General features: G+C 19.0%; 1 protein-coding gene across 3 annotated transcripts; it reads right to left on the bottom strand.

Annotated features, from left to right (window-relative positions):
• Positions 1-130: 130 nt before the first annotated feature.
• LOC127290167 (sushi, von Willebrand factor type A, EGF and pentraxin domain-containing protein 1-like) lies at positions 131-19,801 on the bottom strand. Of its 3 annotated transcripts, XM_051318591.1 has the most exons (18): positions 19,634-19,801; positions 18,030-18,194; positions 17,581-17,727; positions 16,853-17,017; positions 16,277-16,444; positions 11,366-11,530; positions 11,152-11,289; positions 10,915-11,076; positions 10,434-10,631; positions 7,474-7,671; positions 7,290-7,331; positions 6,944-7,081; positions 6,709-6,870; positions 6,265-6,423; positions 5,865-6,017; positions 5,355-5,513; positions 926-1,084; positions 131-339 (listed from the first exon to the last, which is right to left on the bottom strand). In XM_051318591.1, the coding sequence occupies exons 1-18, from the start codon at positions 19,713-19,715 to the stop codon at positions 260-262; spliced, it is 2,640 nt and encodes an 879-aa protein (XP_051174548.1). In that variant the 5' UTR covers positions 19,716-19,801; the 3' UTR covers positions 131-259. The 3 variants fall into 3 exon arrangements, with proteins under 3 accessions (XP_051174548.1, XP_051174550.1, XP_051174549.1); XM_051318593.1 differs by lacking the exon at positions 7,474-7,671; XM_051318592.1 differs by lacking the exon at positions 17,581-17,727.
• Between the last annotated feature and the right edge of the window lie 1,489 nt (positions 19,802-21,290).

The raw sequence follows: 21,290 nt of genomic DNA, 5'->3' as shown, positions 1-21,290 counted from the left end.
TGAAATAGTTAATTAACATTTTTAATAGGATTAGGAAAAAGATTTTTTTTTTTTTTACATTTAAAAATTGTTTTTTTTTTTGTTTTTCTTTTTTTGTATTTATATAAATGTCTTCTTAAAATTAATTCGGTCAGTTTCGTTATTGTCATTATTTAAAAAAGAAAAAAAAATTGACATATTTACAAAAATATATATAAAAGTAACTTTGTACATTTTTTTTTTTTTTTGTTATAATATTAAAAGAATATAATAATTTCTTTTAATGAATTTGACAATTATATTTTAATAAATCTTTTTTCTCAACTTGGATACCATAGGTTTGAACTGCTTCGCACAAAGCTGTAAAAAGAAGAAATCGTTTTTTTTTTTTTTTTTTTTTTTTAAAAAGCAACGAAACAAAAAACTCTAAAGAAAAAAAAAACCTTTTTTATTTTATATATTTTAATCGTAAATTTATTTATTTATTTCTAAAAACGACTTTTTTTTTGCTTCTTAAAGTCGATCCGAGGCCGGAATTATTGAATAATAATTAGCTTTTTTTTTAAAAAAAATATTTTTTTGTAGAGAAAAATTTCAATGTTCACAATATATTTTTGAAGAAAATTTCTTTTTTAATTACAATTTTTGTTGAAGAAAAAATGGAAAAAAATTACAATAATTTTTGTTTCATAATTTCTTCGGTTAATGATATATTCTTAAAAAAATTTATGTAAAATTTTTTCTACATTAAATTTAAAGGGAGATTGTAGTTCTTTTTTTTTAAATTCAAAAAAGAAAAAAGAAAAAAGAAAATAAAAAAAAAATAAAAATAAAAAAGAAACAAAAAATTAAACATAAAATTAAAAAAATCGAAAAATAAAAAAGAAAATTGAAAAAATAAAAAACAAAGTAAAAAAATAAAAAAGAAAATAATAAAATTACTTACGAGTACAAGTTGGAACTGATGTATTCCATTGTCCAGCGTTACATTTAATTTCCTGTGAACCAATGAGTACATAACCAGAGTTACATTGTACTCGAACAACAGTGAAATCCTTATTCATTTTTGCCACTCCATTATTTATATGAAGAGGTTGGCAAGCAGCTAAAAATAAAAAAAAAAACAAAATTAAATTATTAAACATTAAAAATTTAATTTACTCTAACGGTCAGGGAAAAGTCAGGGAATTTCTTTAATTTTCTGGAATTTTTTATAAATAAATTATTAAAGTAACTATAAGTTTAAAAAAAAAAAAAAAATTTTACTTTTTTTCCCCAAAGCAAATGCAAATTAAAAAGTTGTCCTTCACACTCAATTATTAAGCATGTGAAAATATATTCATTAAGTAAATAATTATTTACTACTATTTATTGAATAAATGAAATTTTTAAACTTGTATAACAATTAATTAATTTTTTTGCAGTGAAATATTTGGTTTTTTAATATAAATCAAAAATTATTTGAATTTTATTTTAGCGGTTTTAACTTCAAATAAAGTAAATTATTCATTAATACGAATAATTTATTATTTAATTGCTAATACCGAAATTTAATTTATAAAAAATTTTACACCGTCGAATATTAAATTATCGAATTTCTATTTTTGAAAATTGTATAAAGTGGAATTTATATTATTGCAAAATTTTCAATTTACATTTAACTAAAATTCGATTTAATTTCTATTTAGCAAAACTCTTATAATTTTCTTATAGTTTTTAAAATTTTAATTTAATATAATTTCAATTTAACGAAATTTATGTCTGGAAAAATTGACAAAAAGAAACTAAGTAGAATTTTTCTTAAATGAGAAAATTCTGTTAAATAAAAATTAGTTGGAATTAAAATTTTCTTTAATAAAAAACTTTGGTTAATAAAGAATTTTGTTATATAGAAATTCTGTTAATTGTGGATTTAATCAATGACAATTCTTATTAAGTAAATATTTTGATAAATCAAAATTTACTAAAATAAAAATTCTGTTAAAAAAATTTTTTCTTTATGAAAATTTTTTTTTTTTTTTTTTTTTTTATTAATATAAATTCCGTTAAATTTGAAATTGTATTAATTTAAAAAATTTGATATACTACAAAATCTGCCTGATTTAAGTAATTTATTTGAATTAAAATTTTTCATAGTTTTTAATTTTTTATGGTGAAAAAAAAATTACACGCAATACTTTACAATTTTAATTTTTGAAATTAATTCAAATTCAAGTGATTTTTAATTTATTATTTTTTTTAATGATTTCACTAAAAAATTTATTAGAAATTGAAAACAATAATACAATAATTTCAAAACTTTTTGAGCGAAAAATATTTTCAGATAAAAAATAATTGAATTTCAGAAGAGTTATAATTGGAATTAATAAATTTCAAAAAATTTTCAGATGGGAAATTTTAGAAGCTTTTAAATTGAAATTTTTAAAAACAATTGAATTTTAGTTGAAATTTTAGAAAATAATTAAATTCTAGTTGACATTTTGGAAAATAATTGAATTTTAGTTGATTTTGGATTGAAAATATTGAAAATAATTGAATTTCAATTGATATTTTGAAAAAAAAGGAAATTTTATATAATTTTGAATTAAAATTTTTCAAAATAATTGAATATTAATTGATTTTTAATTGAAATTTTGGAAAATAATTGAATTTTTGTTAATTTTAAATTGAAAATTTTAAAAATAATTAGGTTTTACTTAATTTTGGATTGAAAATTTCGAAAAGAATTGAATTCAATTGAAATTTTCAAAAATAATTAAATTTTTGATAATTTTAGGTTGAAAATTTTGAAAATAATTCAATTTTAGTTGATATTGAATTGAAATTTTAAAAAAAAATTAAATTTTGGTTGAGGTTGAATGGCAAAATTTTTAAAATAATTGAATTTTAGTTGATTTTGAATTGAAATTTTGGAAAATAATTGATTTTGAATTGAAAATGTGGAAAATAATTGATTTTAAATCGAAAATTTTAAAAATAATTGAATTTTAGTTGATTTTAAATAGCAAATTTTGAAAATAATTGAATTTTAGTAGATTTTAAATTGAAAATTTGTAAAATAATTGAAATTCAGTTTAAATTTTGGAAAATAATTGTATTTTAGTTAAAATTGTAGTTGATTTTGGATTGAAACTGTTGAAAATAATAGAATTTTAGTTGATTTTAAATTGCAAATTTTGTAAATAATTGAATTTCAATTGAAATTTTAGAAAATTTAGTCTAGAAATTAATTTAGTTTAGAAATTTTTGTCTATTTGGAATTGAAATTTTGGAAAATAAATGAATTTTAGTTGATTTTGAATTGAAATTTTTTTAAATAATTGAATTTTAATTAAAATTTTAGAAAATAATTGAATTTTAATTAAAATTTTAGAAAATAATTGAATTTTAGTTGATTTTGAACTGAAATTTTGAAAAATAATTGAATTTTAGTTAATTTTGGATTGAAAATTCAGAAAAGAATTGAATTCAATTGAAATTTTGGTAAACAATTAAATTTTTGATAATTTTAGATTGAAAATTTGGAAAATAATTGAATTTTAGTTGATATTGAATTGAAATTTTTAAAAACAATTGAATTTTGGTTGAGGTCGAATGGAAAATTTTTAAAATAATTGAATTTTAGATGATATTGAATTGAAATTTTTAAAAACAATTGAATTTTGGTTGAGGTTGAATGGAAAATTTTTAAAATAATTGAATTTTAGTTGATTTTGAATTGAAATTTTGGAAAATAATTGAATTTTAGTTAATTTTTGATTAAAAAAATACAGAAAAGAATTGAATTCAATTGAAATTTTGGTAAACAATTAAATTTTTGATAATTTTAGATTGAAAATTTTGAAAATAATTGAATTTTAATTGATTTTGAATTGAAAATTTTGAAAATAATTAAATTTTAGTTGATATTGAATTGAAATTTTTAAAAACAATTGAATTTTGGTTGAGTTTGAATGGAAAATTTTAAAAATAATTGAGTTTCAGTTGATTTTGTATTGAAAATTTTGAAAATAATTGAATTGAATTGAATTAATTAAATTTTAGTTGATTTTAGATATTAATTTTGAAAATAATTGAATTTTATTTTATTTTTAATAGAAAAATTTGAAAATAATTGAATTTTAATTAAAATTTTAGAAAATAATTGAATTTTAGTTGAATTTAAATTTAAATTTTTGGAAATAATTGAATTTTAATTGAGTTTGAATTGAAATTTTGGAAAATAATTAAATTGTACATAATTTTGGATTAAAATTTTTAAAAATAATTGAATTTCAATTGACATTTTGGAAAATAATTGAATTATTGTTAATTTTGGGATTGAAAATTTTGAAAATAATTGAATTTTGGTTGATTTTTAATTGAAACTTTTGAAAATAATTGAATTTTACTTGAATTTAAAATGAATTTTTTGAAATTAATCGAATTTTAGTTGACTTTGAATTGAAATTTATTATTCAATACTAATACCCACATTTAAATTAATAAAAATTTTAACGGCGTCGAATTTTAAATTGTCGAATTTCAATTTAGCAAAATTGTATAATCTGGAATTTATATTATGCAAAATTTTCAATTTACATTTAACTAAAATTCGATTTAATTTCTATTTATCAGAACTCTTATAAAGCATTTTTTCTAATACTTTTTTTTAAAAAAATTTTAAATTAATATAATTTTAATTTAACGAAATTTATGTCTTGAAAAATTGACAAAAAAAAAAGGAACTAAGTAGAATTTTTCTCAAATGAGAAAATTCTGTTAAATAAGAATTAGTTGGAATTAAAATTTTTTTTAATAAAAACTTTAGTTAATTAAGAATTTTGTTAAATAGAAATTCTGTTAATTGTGGATTTATTCAATGAAAATTTTTATTAAGTAAATATTTTGAAAAAACGAAATTTACTAAAATAACAATTCTGTTAAAAAAAATTGTTCTTTATATGCAATTTTTCGTGACATAAATTCTGTTAAATTTGAAATTGTATTAATTTGAAATTCAATTTAGTAGAAATTCTGTTTTATATAATTTTATTAAATAAAAATTCGATAATTTAAAATTTGACGTCGTAAAAATTCTTTTAAATTAAATATTGAGAATATTTGTACGTTACCAAATATTTGTTTATTTATTTCACTTAAATATTTGATTTTTTACGAAACATTATTTATTTGGTTTCAAATAAATATATGAAATTAGTGAATAATAGACGGGTAAATGATTTAATTGTATCAAAATAAATTTTATTTGATAAAAATAAAATTTTTTTTTAGTGTAATTTAAGTCAGGGAAAAGTGAGTGAAAAGTAAGAGAAATTTTTTTTTTTCTAGCAGTTGTTAGAAATCCTGATAAAGTAATGAAAATAAATAATTACCAACGCAAACTGGAGCAGGCTTAGACCATTGTCCATAACTGCAGGAAATTTCACTGCTTCCTATTAATTCAAAGCCAGCATTACAGCCGAATTGAAAGATTTGTTTATTTTCATCTATTTGATAAAATCCATTTTCAATTTGTAACGCAGGACAATTAGCTGTGGAGAAAGAAAAGTAAAAAATTAAAAATATATATTTTTGATTTAAGAATAATAAATTTTTTTTTTTTTTGTAATTATTCCCAATACAATAATTTTTTTTTTTTTTTGTAAACTTATTGAATTAAAATATTCTTTTTTTTTGTTAATTAATTAATTAATTTTTTTTCAAAATTCAATAAAGTTTTAAAATTCAATTATTGTTTTGCAAAATACAATTATTTTGTAAATTAAATTATTTTTCAAAAAAAAAAAAAAAAAAATATTTTCTTTTTTTGTTAATTTATAAGAAAGAAAAATTATAATTTTTGAAAATTAAAAAAACCAAAAAAAAAAGATAAAAATACTTACGAATACAAACTGGAGTGTCTGCCATCCATTGTCCATTATTGCAAACAGTTTCTTCTGCTCCCAACAAATAAAAACCGGGATTGCAACTAAATGTTGTTGATTCTTTATTAAATGTTGCTTTACCATTCATTAATGTAATTTCTTTGCAGAGAGCTGTAAAATTAAATTATATTCAAATTATTTTTATATTCCCAAAAAAAAAAAATTCAATTTAATTTACTATTTTTATGTATAATTATAAGAGTTGTTAAAAAAAAAATTATTCTTAAATTAAAAATTCACTTTTTTTCCAATTATTTAAAAATTAATTAAAAAATTTTTTTTTTTTTTGAGTCATTTCTAAAATTATTCGAATAAATAAATTGTAATATTTGTATTCTTAAAAAAAAAAAAAACTTACGAATGCACACAGGGATTGGATTAATCCAATGTCCATTGACGCAAGTCGATTCAGTTGATCCCTGAAGTTGGAATCCATCACAACAACCAAAATGTGCAATATTTGATTGATTATTACTTTCAACCCATCCATTTTTAATAAAAAGAGTTTGACAAACAGCTAAAATAACATATATAAATTTTATTTATTTTTATTTCTATAACAAATTCAAAAATATATAATATAAAATTTAATGAAAATGACCGTAAAATAAAAATTCGATAGCGAAAATAATTATTTTATTTATTAAATAAAATATTTTTAATAAAAAAAAAAAAATTTATTTACCAAAAAAAGGTAATTATATATTTTAATAAATATAATTTATTATCACCATCAATAATTTGGAATTAATTTTTTTTTTTTTTTTTAATTTCTAAATTAAAAAATTCTAATAATACTTACGAACACATTGTGGTATATAGGGAATTGGTTCTCCATTCAAAAGGAAACCTTTCTGTTTATCAACAAGTTGAAACATATCATTACATTTGTATACCAATTCATAACCAGTGGATACAATTTTTACACCAACATGTCCATTTTCAAGTACCAAATCATTGGTAGCTATAGAAAAAAAAATTATATTCCACTATTTTAATAATTTCAAAAAAAAAAAAATAAATAAAAAAATACTTACGAACACAAATTGGAACTGCTGCATTGGGTAAATTTTGAGCAATTGGATTTCCATACAAAGTAAATCCAAAATTACATGTAAATGTTATTGTTCCATCAATATTCATTACTCCCTTTCCATTGGGAATGGTTTTAATTGCTAAATTCAAAAAAAAAAAAAATACATTAAAACTTTTGATATTATCTTCTTTATTCAAAAAAAAATATATTGTTAATAAATTTGAATTTTATAAACAAAATTTAATAAATACATTTAATAAATTAATAATAATTATTATAATATTATATTATTATTTGTATTATGTTTAATTATAAAAATTTGTAATAATTTATTAACATTAACGTACCTTTTTGATTAACATCAATATCTTGTGTACTGGGATTGGCAGCTGTAATAATTTCGAAAAAAAAAAAGTTAAGACATATAAATTTCTTTTTCTTAAAAAAAAAATATTATTTATTTAATAATTAATTAAATATTTATTTATTTGTATACTTTTTTTTAAAATGAAATTTTTTATTTCTACTCACGAAGACAAAGGGGAACTGGTGCTGTCCATTGATTATTAATAAAACGAATTTGTTGTTCTCCATGCAATTTAAATCCATCGTTACATTGGAATGTGTAGGTATATCCATTATCAGAAATTTGGAAAATTCCATTATTCAAATGAATACCAGTTGCAATATTAATAACGACAACATGTGTATTGGGAGTTTTATTCTCGGCTGTAAAAAATTAAAAATTGAAATTCAATTATTACCCAAAATTTGCAATTTAAAATCAACCAAAATTCAATTATTTTTAAAATTTTTAATCCAAAATCAAGTAAAATTCAATTACTTTACGAGCGTTTCAATTTAATATTAATTGAAATTTAATTATTTGCCAAATTTCAATTCAAAATCAACTAAAATTCAATAATTTTCCAAAATTTCAATTGAAATTCAATTATTTTTAAAATTTCCAATCCAAAAACCAACTAAAATTTAATTATTTACAAACTTTTCAATCCAAAATCAATTAAAATGCAACTATTTTTAAAATTTTAAATCCATAATTAACAAAAATTCAATATTTTTCAAAAATTTCAATTCAAAATCAATTAAAATTGAATTATTTTCAAAATTTTCAATTCAAAATCAATTAAAATTGAATTATTTTCAAAATTTTCAATTCAAATTCAACTAAAATTCAATTTTTTTTTTAAATTCTCAATTCTTAATTAATAAAAATTCCTTTTTTTTAAAAAAATTTCAATTCAAAATCAACTAAAATTCAATTATTTTCCAAATTTTTCAATTGAAAATCAACTAAAATTCAATTATTTTCAATTGAAATTCAATTATATTCCAAAATTTGCAATTTAAGATTAACTAAAATTCAATTATTTTCAAAATTTGAAATTTAAAATTAACCAAAATTCAATTATTTTTAAAATTTTCAATTCAAAATCAAGTAAAATTCAATTACTTTCCAAAGTTTCAATTTAATATTAATTGAAATTTAATTATTTTCCAAATTTCATTTCAAAATCAACTAAAATTCAATAATTTTCCAAAATTTCAATTGAAATTCAATTATTTTAAAAATTTTCAATTCAAAAACAAATGAAATTCAATAATTTTCCAAAATTTCAATTGAAATTCAATTATTTTAAAAATTTTCAATTCAAAAACAAATGAAATTCAATTACTTTCAAAAATTTTAAATTTAACATCAAAATAAAATTCAATTATTTTCTAAATTTGTATCCAAAATAAAATAACATTTAGTTATTTTTTAAAATTTCAATTAAAATTCAATTATTTTGAAAAATTTTAATTAATAATCAATTGAAATTCAATTATTTTGAAAAATTTTAATTCAAAATCATCTAATATTCAATTATCTTCAAAATTTATATACAAAAATAAAGTAAAATTAAATTATTATCAAAAATTTTAATATGAAAGCTTATAAAATTTTATTATTTATAAAATATCTCATCCAAATTTTTTTTTTAAATTTAATAATTTCAATTATAACTCTCCTGAAATTCAATTATATTTTAAAAAATGTTGTCTAAAATTATTTGATAAATTATTTTTAGTTTTGTAAAATTAAATTATTTTCTGAAAATTAACAAAATCTTCTGAAATTCAATTATATTCAAAATTTTCCATCCCATATTTCAATTAAAATTCAATTATTTTCCAAAATTTTAATTAAAATTCAATTATTTTTCAAAATTTCAATTAAAATTCAATTATTTTCTAAAATTTCAATTAAAAATAAACTAATTTCATTTATTTTTCAAAATTTCAATTAAAATTCAATTATTTTCTAAAATTTCAATTAAAAATAAACTAATTACAATTATTTTTCAAAATTTCAATTAAAATTCAATTATTATCTAAAATTTTAATTAAAATTCAATTATTTGTCAAAATTTTAATTCAAAATCATTTTATATTCAATTAGTTTTAACAAAAATTCAATTATTTTCCAAACATTCCAATTGAAATTCAATTCTTTTCCAAAATTTGCAATTTAAAATCAACCAAAATTCAATTATTTTCAAAATTTTCAATTCAAAATCAACTAAAATTCAATTATTTTCTAAAATTTCAATTAAAATTCAATTATTTTAAAAATTTTCAATTGAAAATCAACTAAAATTCAATTATTTTCAATTTTAATTCAATTACTTTCCAAAATTTCAATTGAAATTCAATTATTTTAAAAATTTCCAATCCAAAATCAACTAAAATTTTAATTATTTACAAACTTTTCAATCCAAAATCAACTAAAATGCAACTATTTTCAAAATTTTAAATCCATAATTAACAAAAATTCAATTTTTTTCAAAAATTTCAAATTCAAAATCAATTAAAATTCAATTATTTTCTAAAATTTCAATTAAAAATAAACTAATTTCAATTATTTTTCAAAATTTACATCCAAAAATGAAATAAAATTAAATTATTATCAAAAATTTCACAATAAAAAATTATAAAATTAAATTATTTTTAAAATTTCCTATGCAAAATTTTTTTTTAAATTTAATAATTTCAATTATAACTCTCCTGAAAGTCAATTACATTTTTAAAAAAATGTGGTCTAAAATTATTTGATAAATTATTTTTAGTTTTGTAAAATTAAATAAATTCCCTGACTTATTTCTGACCGTTAGACACCCTGAATAATAATAATAATAATAATAATAATAAAATAATATTAATAATAATAATAATAATAATAATAATAATAATAATAATAATAATAATAATAACTTAAATATTTAAATTTAAAATATTAAAATAATATTCAATAAAATATTTAAGTAAATTACAAAGTTATTGAATAAAATATAATTGAATTACAGAATAAATGAATTTTAAATTTAAATCTCGAATCAACTTTAAAGTACAATAAACAAATTTTATTAATTGAATTTAAAAATTAATTAATTGAAAAAAGAAAAAAAAAATTTTTTTTTTCAACTCACGAAGACAAAGGGGAACAGCCGCTGTCCATTTATTGTTAATGAAACGAATTTGTTGTTCTCCATGCAATTTAAATCCATCGTTACATTGGAATGTGTAGGTATATCCATTATCAGAAATTTGGAAAATTCCATTATTCAAATGAATACCATTTGGAATTTTAATATCGATGACTTGTGTATCGGGAGTTTTATTCTTGGCTGTAAAATTTCAAAAAAGTATAATTAAATTTCAAGAGATTATTGTTTAAAATTTTTTTTAAATTATTTCTCATACTCAAGAATCTATTAGAAATTAAAGGCAAAAATTGAATTTTTAGTTTTAGTCAAAAATTACTTTTTTTTATTCAATAAAAATGTAAAATAAAGAATTTTGCCAAATAAAAATTCATCAGTATATTTAGAATAAATAAATAAATTAAAAAAAAAAAAAAAAATTCTAAATTAAAAAAAAAAAGAATTAAAAAATTCTAATAATACTTACGAACACATTGTGGTTTATTGATAATTTCTTGTTTTGTCAAAATCATATTTTTCTCATCACCGACAAGTTGATACATATCATTGCATTTGTATACCAATTGATAACCAGTGGAAACAATTGTTACATCAACTTTTCCATTTTCAAGTACCAAATCATTGGTAGCTATAGAAAAAAAAAATTATATTCCACTATTTTAATAATGTCAAAAAAAAAAAAAATAAATAAAAAAATACTTACAAATGCAAAATGGAACTGCTGCATTGGGTAAATTTTGAGCAATTGGATTTCCGTACAAAATGAATCCAAAATTGCATGTAAATGTTATTGTTCCATCAATATTCATTATTCCCTTTCCATTGGGGATGGTTTTAATTGCTAAAATTAAAAACAAAGTGAATTTTAAGTTATTTTTATACAATTGAATTAAAAAAAAAAAAAGATTTCAACTCACGAAGGCAAAGAGGAACAGGTGCTGTCCATTGATTGTTGATGAAACGAATTTCTTGTTCTCCATGCAATTTAAATCCATCGTTACATTGGAATGTATATTTACGTCCATTGTCAGAAGCATTGATTATTCCATTATCTAAATTTACATTATGCTGGATTTCCGATTCTGAAAGTAATTGTAGAAATTAAAAAAAAAATACAATTTTTACATTTAATAAACATTTTAAAATATTATTTTATTTACACTAAATTTTTATTGATTTACTAGGAAAATTAAACGCGCGCAAGAGCGCCAAATTGAGTACTTAATTGTTCGTTATAAAGAAATTAAAAATTAATATTATCAATAATAATTTAATTTATTAGAATATTATTACATATTAAATGATAATAATGAAAATTATATGTTTTACAGGCCTCCGATTATATACGACTTTTTTTTCAAAAATACGACTTTTATCGACTTATTTTAATAAAATGCGACATTTTTTTTTACATTTGAAAAAAAATGTAAATAAAATACATTTTTTTTTAGTATAAAATGTAGATCTTCTTCAGATCTTCTTCAATTCAATTATTTAACAAATTTTCAACTAAAATGATTCTTCACTAACTTAATTATTTTTAATTAATTTTAATGAAATACATCACAAATTCGATTATATCAAAATTATTTTTCAATTCAAATTTTTATGAAATTTAACAATTCCCGTGTGGAAAAGTGATGTGGGCCCCCAGCGGGGGCCCTTATGGATCGCCCTCATGCCATGAGGGCCGCATATGGATGATCCATAGGGGCCCCTCATGGAAACGACATGCTCATCGATGAGGGCGCCCGCATGGGCGATCCATGAGGGTGCCCCTACGGGCGCCCTTATGGGCCCTCACGTTTGCCCTCATCTTGCCCTCAAGTTTGCCATAATGTTTTTTAATCAATAATATTAATAATAAAAGTTAATTAATAATAAATAAGCTTAAGTTATGAATAAATAACATATTTATTTAATAATTATTCAATTTTAAATTAAATTCTTACTCAAATTGAATTTATTAATTAACGTTCTAATTAATTAACTGTCGGATATAATTAAAAGTAATAATAAATTAATTAATTAAAAAATTAAAAAATATTTAATTTATGCATACTATTAACGGATATTTTCATTTTTCAATTAATTCATACATAGAATTAATGATTAAACGCAAACCTGAGAAATAAATAAATCTAACGCATGGGGGGAATCGAACCTACGACCTACGGACTATGAGTCTAACGCTTTACCAACTACGCTACGTACGCTACTTCAAAACGAATGCTAACTTCTTGATGCTATTTAAACTTCAAAAATACCTAACAAAGAAAAGTGCTTAACATCATTTAGTTAAAGTTAAGATATTAAATTATATTTTCCAATCAAATGCAATTTATAAAATATAATTAATTATATGCTTTATGATTATTATCATCAATCATCTCAGGTGAATTTTCAAAAAAGTGTAAATATATTTTTATTAAAAACGCGTTTTTCGTTGTTTTGAATCATTGGAAACATTCATTTTTTGTTGATGAAAAAATATTTGACTTTTGGACTTAGAAAATTTTGCTAATCGATCATGAGGGCGATCCATGCGGGGCCCCTACGGTGCCCCTCATGGATTCGCCATAAGTGTGAGTGTTATTTTCAAAAAAAGTGAAAATATATTTTAATTAAAAACGCGTTTTTCATTGTTGTGAATCATTATAAACATTAATTTTTTGGTGATAAAAAAATATTTGACTTTTGGACTTAGAAAATTTTGCTAATCGATCATGAGGGCGATCCATGCGGGGCCCCTCATGGATTCGCCATATGGATCAGCCCTCATGGGCCCCCGCCGGGGGCCCCGAACTCTTGAGGGCAAGATCGTGGCTTTTTCCACACGGGTTGTTTATAATTTAAAACAAAAAAAATATCACAATAAAATTGAATTATTTTTTGAAAAATTTCAATTCAAAATAAACTAAAATTCAATTATTACCCGAAATTTTAATTCAAAATCAAATTAAAAATCCAATAATTATCCAAAATTTTCAATTTAAAATTTAATTATTTACCAAGTTTTCAATTTAAAATGAAATAAAATTCAATTATTTTCTAAAATTTCTATTCAAAATTAATTATCCAAATTTTCAATAAAAAATGAACTTAAATTAAATTATTATCTAAAATTTCAATTAAAATCCAATTATTTCCCAAAATTTTCAATTCAAAATGAACTGAAATTCAATTATTTTTAAAATTTTCAATTCAAAATCAACTAAATTCAATAATTTTTGAAAATTTCAATTTAAAATTTACTATAATCAAATAATTTTCGAAAATTTCAATTCAAAATTTACTACAATCCAATAATTTTTGAAAATTTCAATTCAAAATCAAATAAAATTCAACTAATGTACAATTATTATTTTCCAAAATTTAAACTGAAATTAAATTATTTTCCAAATTTTCAATTCAAAATCAAATAAAATTCAATTATTTCCCAAAATTTTCAATTCAAAATCAATTAAAATTCAATTATTTTGAAGAATTTTAATTGAAATCCAATTATTTTCCAAAATTTTCAATTCAAAATCAATTATTTTCCAAAATTTCAATTGAAAATCAACTAAAATTCAATTATTTTCCAAAATTACAATTGAAATTCAATTATTTTTAAAATTTTCAATCCAAAATCAACTAAAATTCAATTATTTTTCAAAATTACAATTGAAATTCAATTATTTTTAAAATTTTCAATCCAAAATCAACTAAAATTCCATTATTTTCAAAATTTTTAATCCAAAATCAAGTAAAATTCAATTACATTCCAAAGTTTCAATTTAATATTAATTGAAATTCAATTATTTTTCAAATTTCAATTGAAAATCAAATAAAATTCAATAATTTTCCAAAATTACAATTGAAATTCAATTATTTTTAAAATTTTCAATCCAAAATCAACTAAAATTCAATTATTTTCAAAATTTTAAATCCAAAATTGACAAAAATTCAATTATTATCGAAAATGTCAATAGAAATTTAATTATTTTCAAAATTTTCAATTCAAAATAAACTAAAATTCAATTATGTTCCAAAATTTCAATTGAAATTCAATTATTTTTAAAATTTTTAATCCAAAATTGACAAAAATTCAATTATTTTCCAAAATGTCAATAGAAATTCAATTATTTTCAAAATTTTCAATTCAAAATAAACTAAAATGCAATTATGTTCCAAAATTTCAATTGAAATTCAATTATTTTTAAAATTTTTAATCCAAAATCAACTAAAATTCAACTATTTTTAAAATTTTAAATCCAAAATTAACAAAAATTCATTTTTTTTTTAAATTTCTTTTTAAAATCAACTAAAATTGAATTATTTTCAAAATTTCCAATTCAAATTTAACTAAAATTAAATTTTTTAAAAAATTTTCAATTCTTAATTAATAAAAATTCCATTTTTTTCAAAAATTTCAATTCAAAATCACCTAAAATTCAATTATTTTCACAATTTAAATTCAAAATCAACTAAAAATTCAATTATTTTAATTTTAATTAAAATTCAATTATTTTTAAAATTTTCAAATCCAAAATCAACTAAAATTTAATTATTTACAAACTTTTCAATCCAAAATCAACTAAAATTCAATTATTTTCAAAATTTTAAATCCAAAATTAACAAAAATTTAATTTTTTTAAAAAATTTCAATTCAAAATCAATTAAATTTGAATTATTTTCAAAATTTCCAATTCAAATTCAACTAAAATTAAATTTTTTTAAAAATTTTCAATTCTTAATAAAAATTCCATTTTTTTCAAAAATTTCAATTCAAAATCGACTAAAATTCAATTATTTTCCCAATTTAAATTTAAAATCAACTAAAAATTAACTAAAATTCAATTATTTTCCTAAATTTCAATTGAAATTTAATTATTTCCCAAAAATTTTTAAACTAAAATCAAATAAAATTTCATTATTCTCAAAAATTTGAATTCAAAATTAATTGAATTTTCAATAATTTGAATTTAAAAGCATCTAAAATTTAATTCTTTCTAAAATTATCCATCGAAATTTTTTTTTTGAAATTTAATAATTTCAATTATAACTCTAAGGAAATTCAATTATATTTAACTGTTTTAATAATATTCTTTGAAAATTCAACTATCTGATACCATTTTTCAATTAAAAATGATTTTCAAATTATTATATTTTGTCCGCTTTTTCTAATAAAGTTTTAGTGAAATCATCTAAAATTTTAAATCTTTGAAAATCCACTTTTTTTTGGAATATAAATCGACTAAAACGACTTTTTTGTGTCTTTAAGTTGATTCGAGGCCTGTGTTTTTATAATTAATATTTAATAGATATTCGTTGGCCCCTGGTACCTTAAAAATAAATTTTTAAAAATATTTTTTTTTCAAATTACTATCTTGTACGAAATTTCCTGGCGCATCTTTTTTCTCATCATAAATTTTTTCTATTTGTATACAATTTTTGAATGAATATACAAGTTTGAAAAAAATTTTCGTTGGTAAACGTTGTGTACTTGAGCTTCGTGAATTGAATTTTCGAATTTGAAATTTTAAAGAAACTTATTTCGAAATTTTGAAACACAATTATACAAGTTTGGCAAAAATGAGAAAAAGAATTGTCCAAATTTGACACGGCATAAGATTACAATTAAAAAAAAAAAAAAAGCACGTGAAATCAGAAAAGGCCAACTTCAAGTTAGGACAGAAGGACAGACCAAGCATTTTATTATTATATAATTTTCAAATTAATAGAGAGATAAATTTTTTTTTTTTTTTTTGATAATAACTTTTTTTCATATAAATTCGAAAATAATTAATTTTTTATTGTTAAATAATAAATAAAATACTACTTACTGATACACTTTACAACATCAGGTGTATAAGTTGAAAATACTTTGGCACCAATAAGAATGTATTCACTATTGCAATCAGCAACATAAAATTCACCAGATTTTGTGATAATTCCATTTTCCAAATTAATATTAACATTAATTGCCTCAGTTTCGTTTATATTTTGTTTTGCTATTTATTTGAAAATACAAAAAAAAATTAATTTTTATAAATATACTTTATGTGAGAAAATTTTTTTAATTCGAATTTAAATTACAAAAAGTTTTCATTAAATTTTTTTAATTACTCTTTTTTACTTTTAATTCTTTTAATTTAATTAGTAATTGATTAAAAATTCTATTTTGTATTTCTGTTTGGTAAATTAATTAATTAAAAAATTCTACTTTTTTGTTTTTAATTTAATAAATATTAAATTAATTAAAAATTCAATTTTGTATTTTATTTTTTAATTTAATAAAGAAATTAATTAAAAATTCAATTTTGTTTAAAACAAGTAAAAAAAAATATCGTAGACTATTTTTAGATTCAAATTTTTGAAAATTGAATTTGTTTTTTTTTTTTTTTTTTTGAAATACTTACGAATACATGAGGGTGAAGTACCAAACCATCGATTACTTAGAAAAATCATTTGATTTTTTCCAGAAATTTGATATCCCTCATTGCATACATAATAACATATAAGAGTGTGGCCATTTTTAAAAAATTTTTTAACACCATTATCGATATCTATTAAGCCATAATTAGCTAGAGAACAAAAAAAAATTATCACAATTAATGAATTTTCATTTATATTAAGTGTGAGAAAAAAAAAATTGATAAAAAAATATATTTAATTACAATTTTTAAAAAGTAGATAAAACAAATATTAATTAACATTTTTAGAATTAGATAACAAATATTGATTAACATTTTTAGAATTAGATAACAAATATTGATTAACATTTTTAGAATTAGATAACAAATATTGATTAACATTTTTAAAGTAGATAAAAAAAAAAAACATTAATTACACATTTTCAAAATTTGATTTACAAAAACATTAACGTTAAAAAAAATTATTAAAAAAAAAAACAATTACCATTTTCAAAATTTGATTAAAAAAACATTAATTAATTAAAAATTAATTAAATGAATTATTATTCATTAACATTCTTTACTGGATTACTAATAAATAAATTAATTTATATTTGTTTATTTTAATCCCATTTCTGTTCAAATAAATAAAATAAAAAATAAATAATTAATTAAATTGAATAATATTCAATTGTAAATAATAATAAAAAAAAAATGTAAAAAAAAATTCATACTTTTATTAACACAAGTTGGCCAAATTGATTCAAGAGTAATTATTTTTTCTCCCACAAGTTCGAATCCAGCTTTACATTCGGCAAGTAATTTTTTATCATCGATTAAAGTGACAAATCCATTTTCTATTGTTTTTACAATATTTTCATCTGTATTCAATTTTTATATATTAATAAAGTATTAAAATATTTTACAATCACAAATTTATTAAATAGAATAATTTTTGTTTCTCTTTCTATTCAGATTTTTTTTTTTTTATTTTATACATTTTTTTTTTGTACTTTGTAATTTAACTAATAAACGCAAAGAAAATAAAAAATAAGATATCGAAAAAAAAATAATATAAAAAAAATTTGTAATTGAAAATAAAAAATTAAAAAATATAATTGAAAGATATATTAAAAATATTTTATTGAAAAAAAAATATATATATATATATATTTTTCCTTACTAGCGCAGGAAGGATTTGGATTGCTCCATTGTCCATTGTAACATGTTGAAATTGTTTTGCCAACGGGAATAAATCCATTACCACAATTGAAGCTGAATTTTTGAATTCCATTAATTTGGATGTTCCTTACATTTCCATTTTGCACTGACAAAGATTGACAATTGTCTGGAAAGTAATAATTAAAAATTTTTTTTGTTATTAATCAAAAAAATAAAATTGCGTAATTTTAGTTCTTTTTTTTTCAAATTTTAAATCTCTATTTTTTACGATTTTTTTATACTGTAAATTTTTTTAAAATATATTTTATTTTTAAAATAAAAAAAAAAATAATAAAATTTGAAAACAAAAAAAAAAATTCACAAAATAAAACAAACTAATAAAAAATTTTGAATTAAAAAAAAAATTATTTTTATTATTTTAGAAAATAAATATAAATAAATGTATTAGAATAATAAATGCAATGGAAATTTTGAGTTAACTAGACACGTAAACAAAATTATAAATTACTTTTTCCAAATATCATAAAAGATAAAATTTTGCAGGAAAATCCGCACCTAATCCTTAAAAATACACAATTATGACGCAGGCATTGGAGCGATGAATAGAAAAATATTTGGCGCCGTATAATCTTTTGTATAATAAATAATACCTTCCTTAATATGTTTATAATCGCCCTTAAATTTATGATTTTAAAATCTTTGGTCAAAACATATATATACAATATTTATTTTGCGTCTCGACTGTTCAAAAATAATAAAATTCGAAAATATCTTTCGAAAGCAAGGCAAAAACTTTCTCTTTAATTCATAAATAGTTAAAAATAAATAAATAAATAAATTTGTAATTTACAAAAAAATTTATAATAAATAAATAGAAAATTTTGTTTATTTCTTTTTAATTTTTTATCATTATTGTTAACACTATTTATTATTATTATTATTATTATTATTATTATTATAAATCGCAAAAAAATTTTCATAAAATAAAGAAAAAAATTTTTTATTTACAGTAAATAAAATAAAAATAGAAAAGTTTTTTCTGGAAAAAAATTTTTTTATTTACAGTAAATAAAAGAAAAATAGAAACTTTGTTTCTGAAAAAAAATTTTTTTATTTACAGTAAATAAAAGAAAAATAGAAAATTTGTTTCTAGAAAAAAATTTTTTTATTTACAGTAAATAAAATAAAAAAATTTTATTCTAGAAAAAAAAATTTTTATTTATAATAAATAAAATAAAAATTGAAAATTTGTTTCTAGAAAAAAAATTTTTATTTACAATAAATAAAATAAAATTAGAAAATTTGTTTCTAGAAAAAATTTTTTTTTTTTTTTACAGTAAATAAAATAAAAATAGAAAATTTGTTTCTAGAAAAAAAATTAGGAACGATAAAATTTCACTAATTTGAAAAGAAATGAAAAAAATAAATTATTAAATAAATAGAAAATAAAATTTAAAAAAAAATTAATAGAAAATTAAAAAAAAAAAATGAAATAGAAAAAATAAAATTAAAATAAATAAAAAACAAAAAAGAAAAAAATAGAAAAAATTTGTAATATTAAAAAGAAAAAGAAAGAATAATACTTTTTGTTTTGTAAAAACTCACTTTCATTGTTGATGATTGTTTGTGCCAAATTTTGTTGCACAATTGCAATGATGAAAAGGGTGAACACTGACGAGAAAGCCATTTCTCTAGCGATGTTCCTTCAGCAAAAGATGAAGAGGAAATGCGAGGGAATAATGGTCAAAATGGATCCTTATATACACTTTCAAGGGGGATGTCATTAAGCACATATATATATATTTATATATATACTAGAGGGGCTACGCCCCCCTGCGCGCTTCGCGCGCCAACCCCCTATTTTTGGCGGGAAATACAGAGAGAGATGAGGGAAGGGTCATTTAGGTCATTTTTGATGGAGGAGGTGAAATGAGAGGAGGGAGGGGGACTTGCGGCTATATTCAGAGCCTTAAAACGAACATAACCTCAAAATTAGGTCATTTCTGGCGGGGGAGGGGACTTGCGGCTATATTCAGAGTCTTGAAACGAACATAACCTCAAAATTTAGGTCATTTTTGACGGAGGAGGGGAAATGAGAGGAGGGAGGCGGACTTGCGGCTAAATTCAGAGCCTTAAAACGAACATAACCTCAAAATTTAGGAGGGGGGACTCCCCCCTCCTAGGTCAAGAATTCTTGAAACAGCGGCGGCGGCGGAGGCGGCGGCGGCGATATCTTTTTGTAATATAAGAAGATGTATATATATAATTAAGAAATTTTAAAATAGACACTACACTAATTTATATAATTAAGACACAAAAATTTACAAAAATTAATTTCAAATTAATAAATAAATGGAATAATTAAACATTTACAAAATAAAATATAAGAATTAAGATTAAAAAAAAAAAAACATAAAAAAAATTTAATTCAACTTTCTGTTTTTAGAAAATTTATAATATAATAAGTTTCTTTAAAATTCCAAATTCGAAAATTCAATTCACGAAGCTGAAGTACACAACGTTTACCAACGACATTTTTTTTAAAGTTGTATATTCATTCAAAAATTGTATACAAATACAAAAAATTTATGATGAGCAAAAAAGATGCGCCAGGAAATTTCGTACAAAATAGTAATTTGAAAAAAATTTATTTTTCAAAATTAATTTTTAAGGTACCAGGGGCCAACGAATATCTATTAAATTTTAATTATAAAAACACAGGCCTCGAATCAATTTAAAGACACAAAAAAGTCGTTTTAGTCGATTTATATTCCAAAAAAAAAGTGGATTTGTTTTTTATTTTAACAAAAATATTTTACAGATTTTTAAATAAAAAATTTTTTTTTTTTAATAATTATCCATTTCGAAGGGTTAAAGTTGAAATTTTTATAAATAATTAAATTTCAAAAGATATTGTTAATTTTCAAAAACAATTATTAAATTTTACAGAACTAAAAATAATTTATCAAAACAATTTTTGGAAAACATTTTTTAAATTTAATTGAATTTTCAAAGATTTAAAATTGAGATTTTTGAAATTAATTGAAACTTTAAGTGATTTTTAATTAAAATTTTAGATGATTTCACTAAAAATTTATTAGAAAATGCGAAAAAAATATAATAATTTGAAAATCATTTTTAATTAAAAAATGGTTTCAGATAGTTGAATTTTCAAAGAATATTATTAAAATAGTTAAAAATACATTGAATTTCCTTAGAGTTATAATTGAAATTATTAAATTTCAAAAAATAATAATTTCGA

Source organism: Leptopilina boulardi, unplaced genomic scaffold (assembly GCF_019393585.1).
Source record: "Leptopilina boulardi isolate dan_hultmark-lab unplaced genomic scaffold, ZJU_Lbou_2.1 LbouV2_55, whole genome shotgun sequence".
NCBI classification, from domain to species: Eukaryota; Metazoa; Arthropoda; class Insecta; order Hymenoptera; family Figitidae; genus Leptopilina; species Leptopilina boulardi.
This window is presented reverse-complemented; position numbering and strand designations above follow the sequence as displayed.

Coding starts and splice junctions, on each gene's coding strand:
- LOC127290167 (XM_051318591.1), bottom strand. CDS start 19,715: ATGGCTTTCTCGTCAGTGTTCACCCTTTTCATCATTGCAATTGTGCAA. Junction 11,077..11,151: donor AGCAGTTCCATTTTGCATTT/GTAAGTATTTTT, acceptor TTTTTTCTATAG/CTACCAATGATTTGGTACTT. Junction 6,018..6,264: donor TCCAATCCCTGTGTGCATTC/GTAAGTTTTTTT, acceptor TTAATTTTACAG/CTCTCTGCAAAGAAATTACA.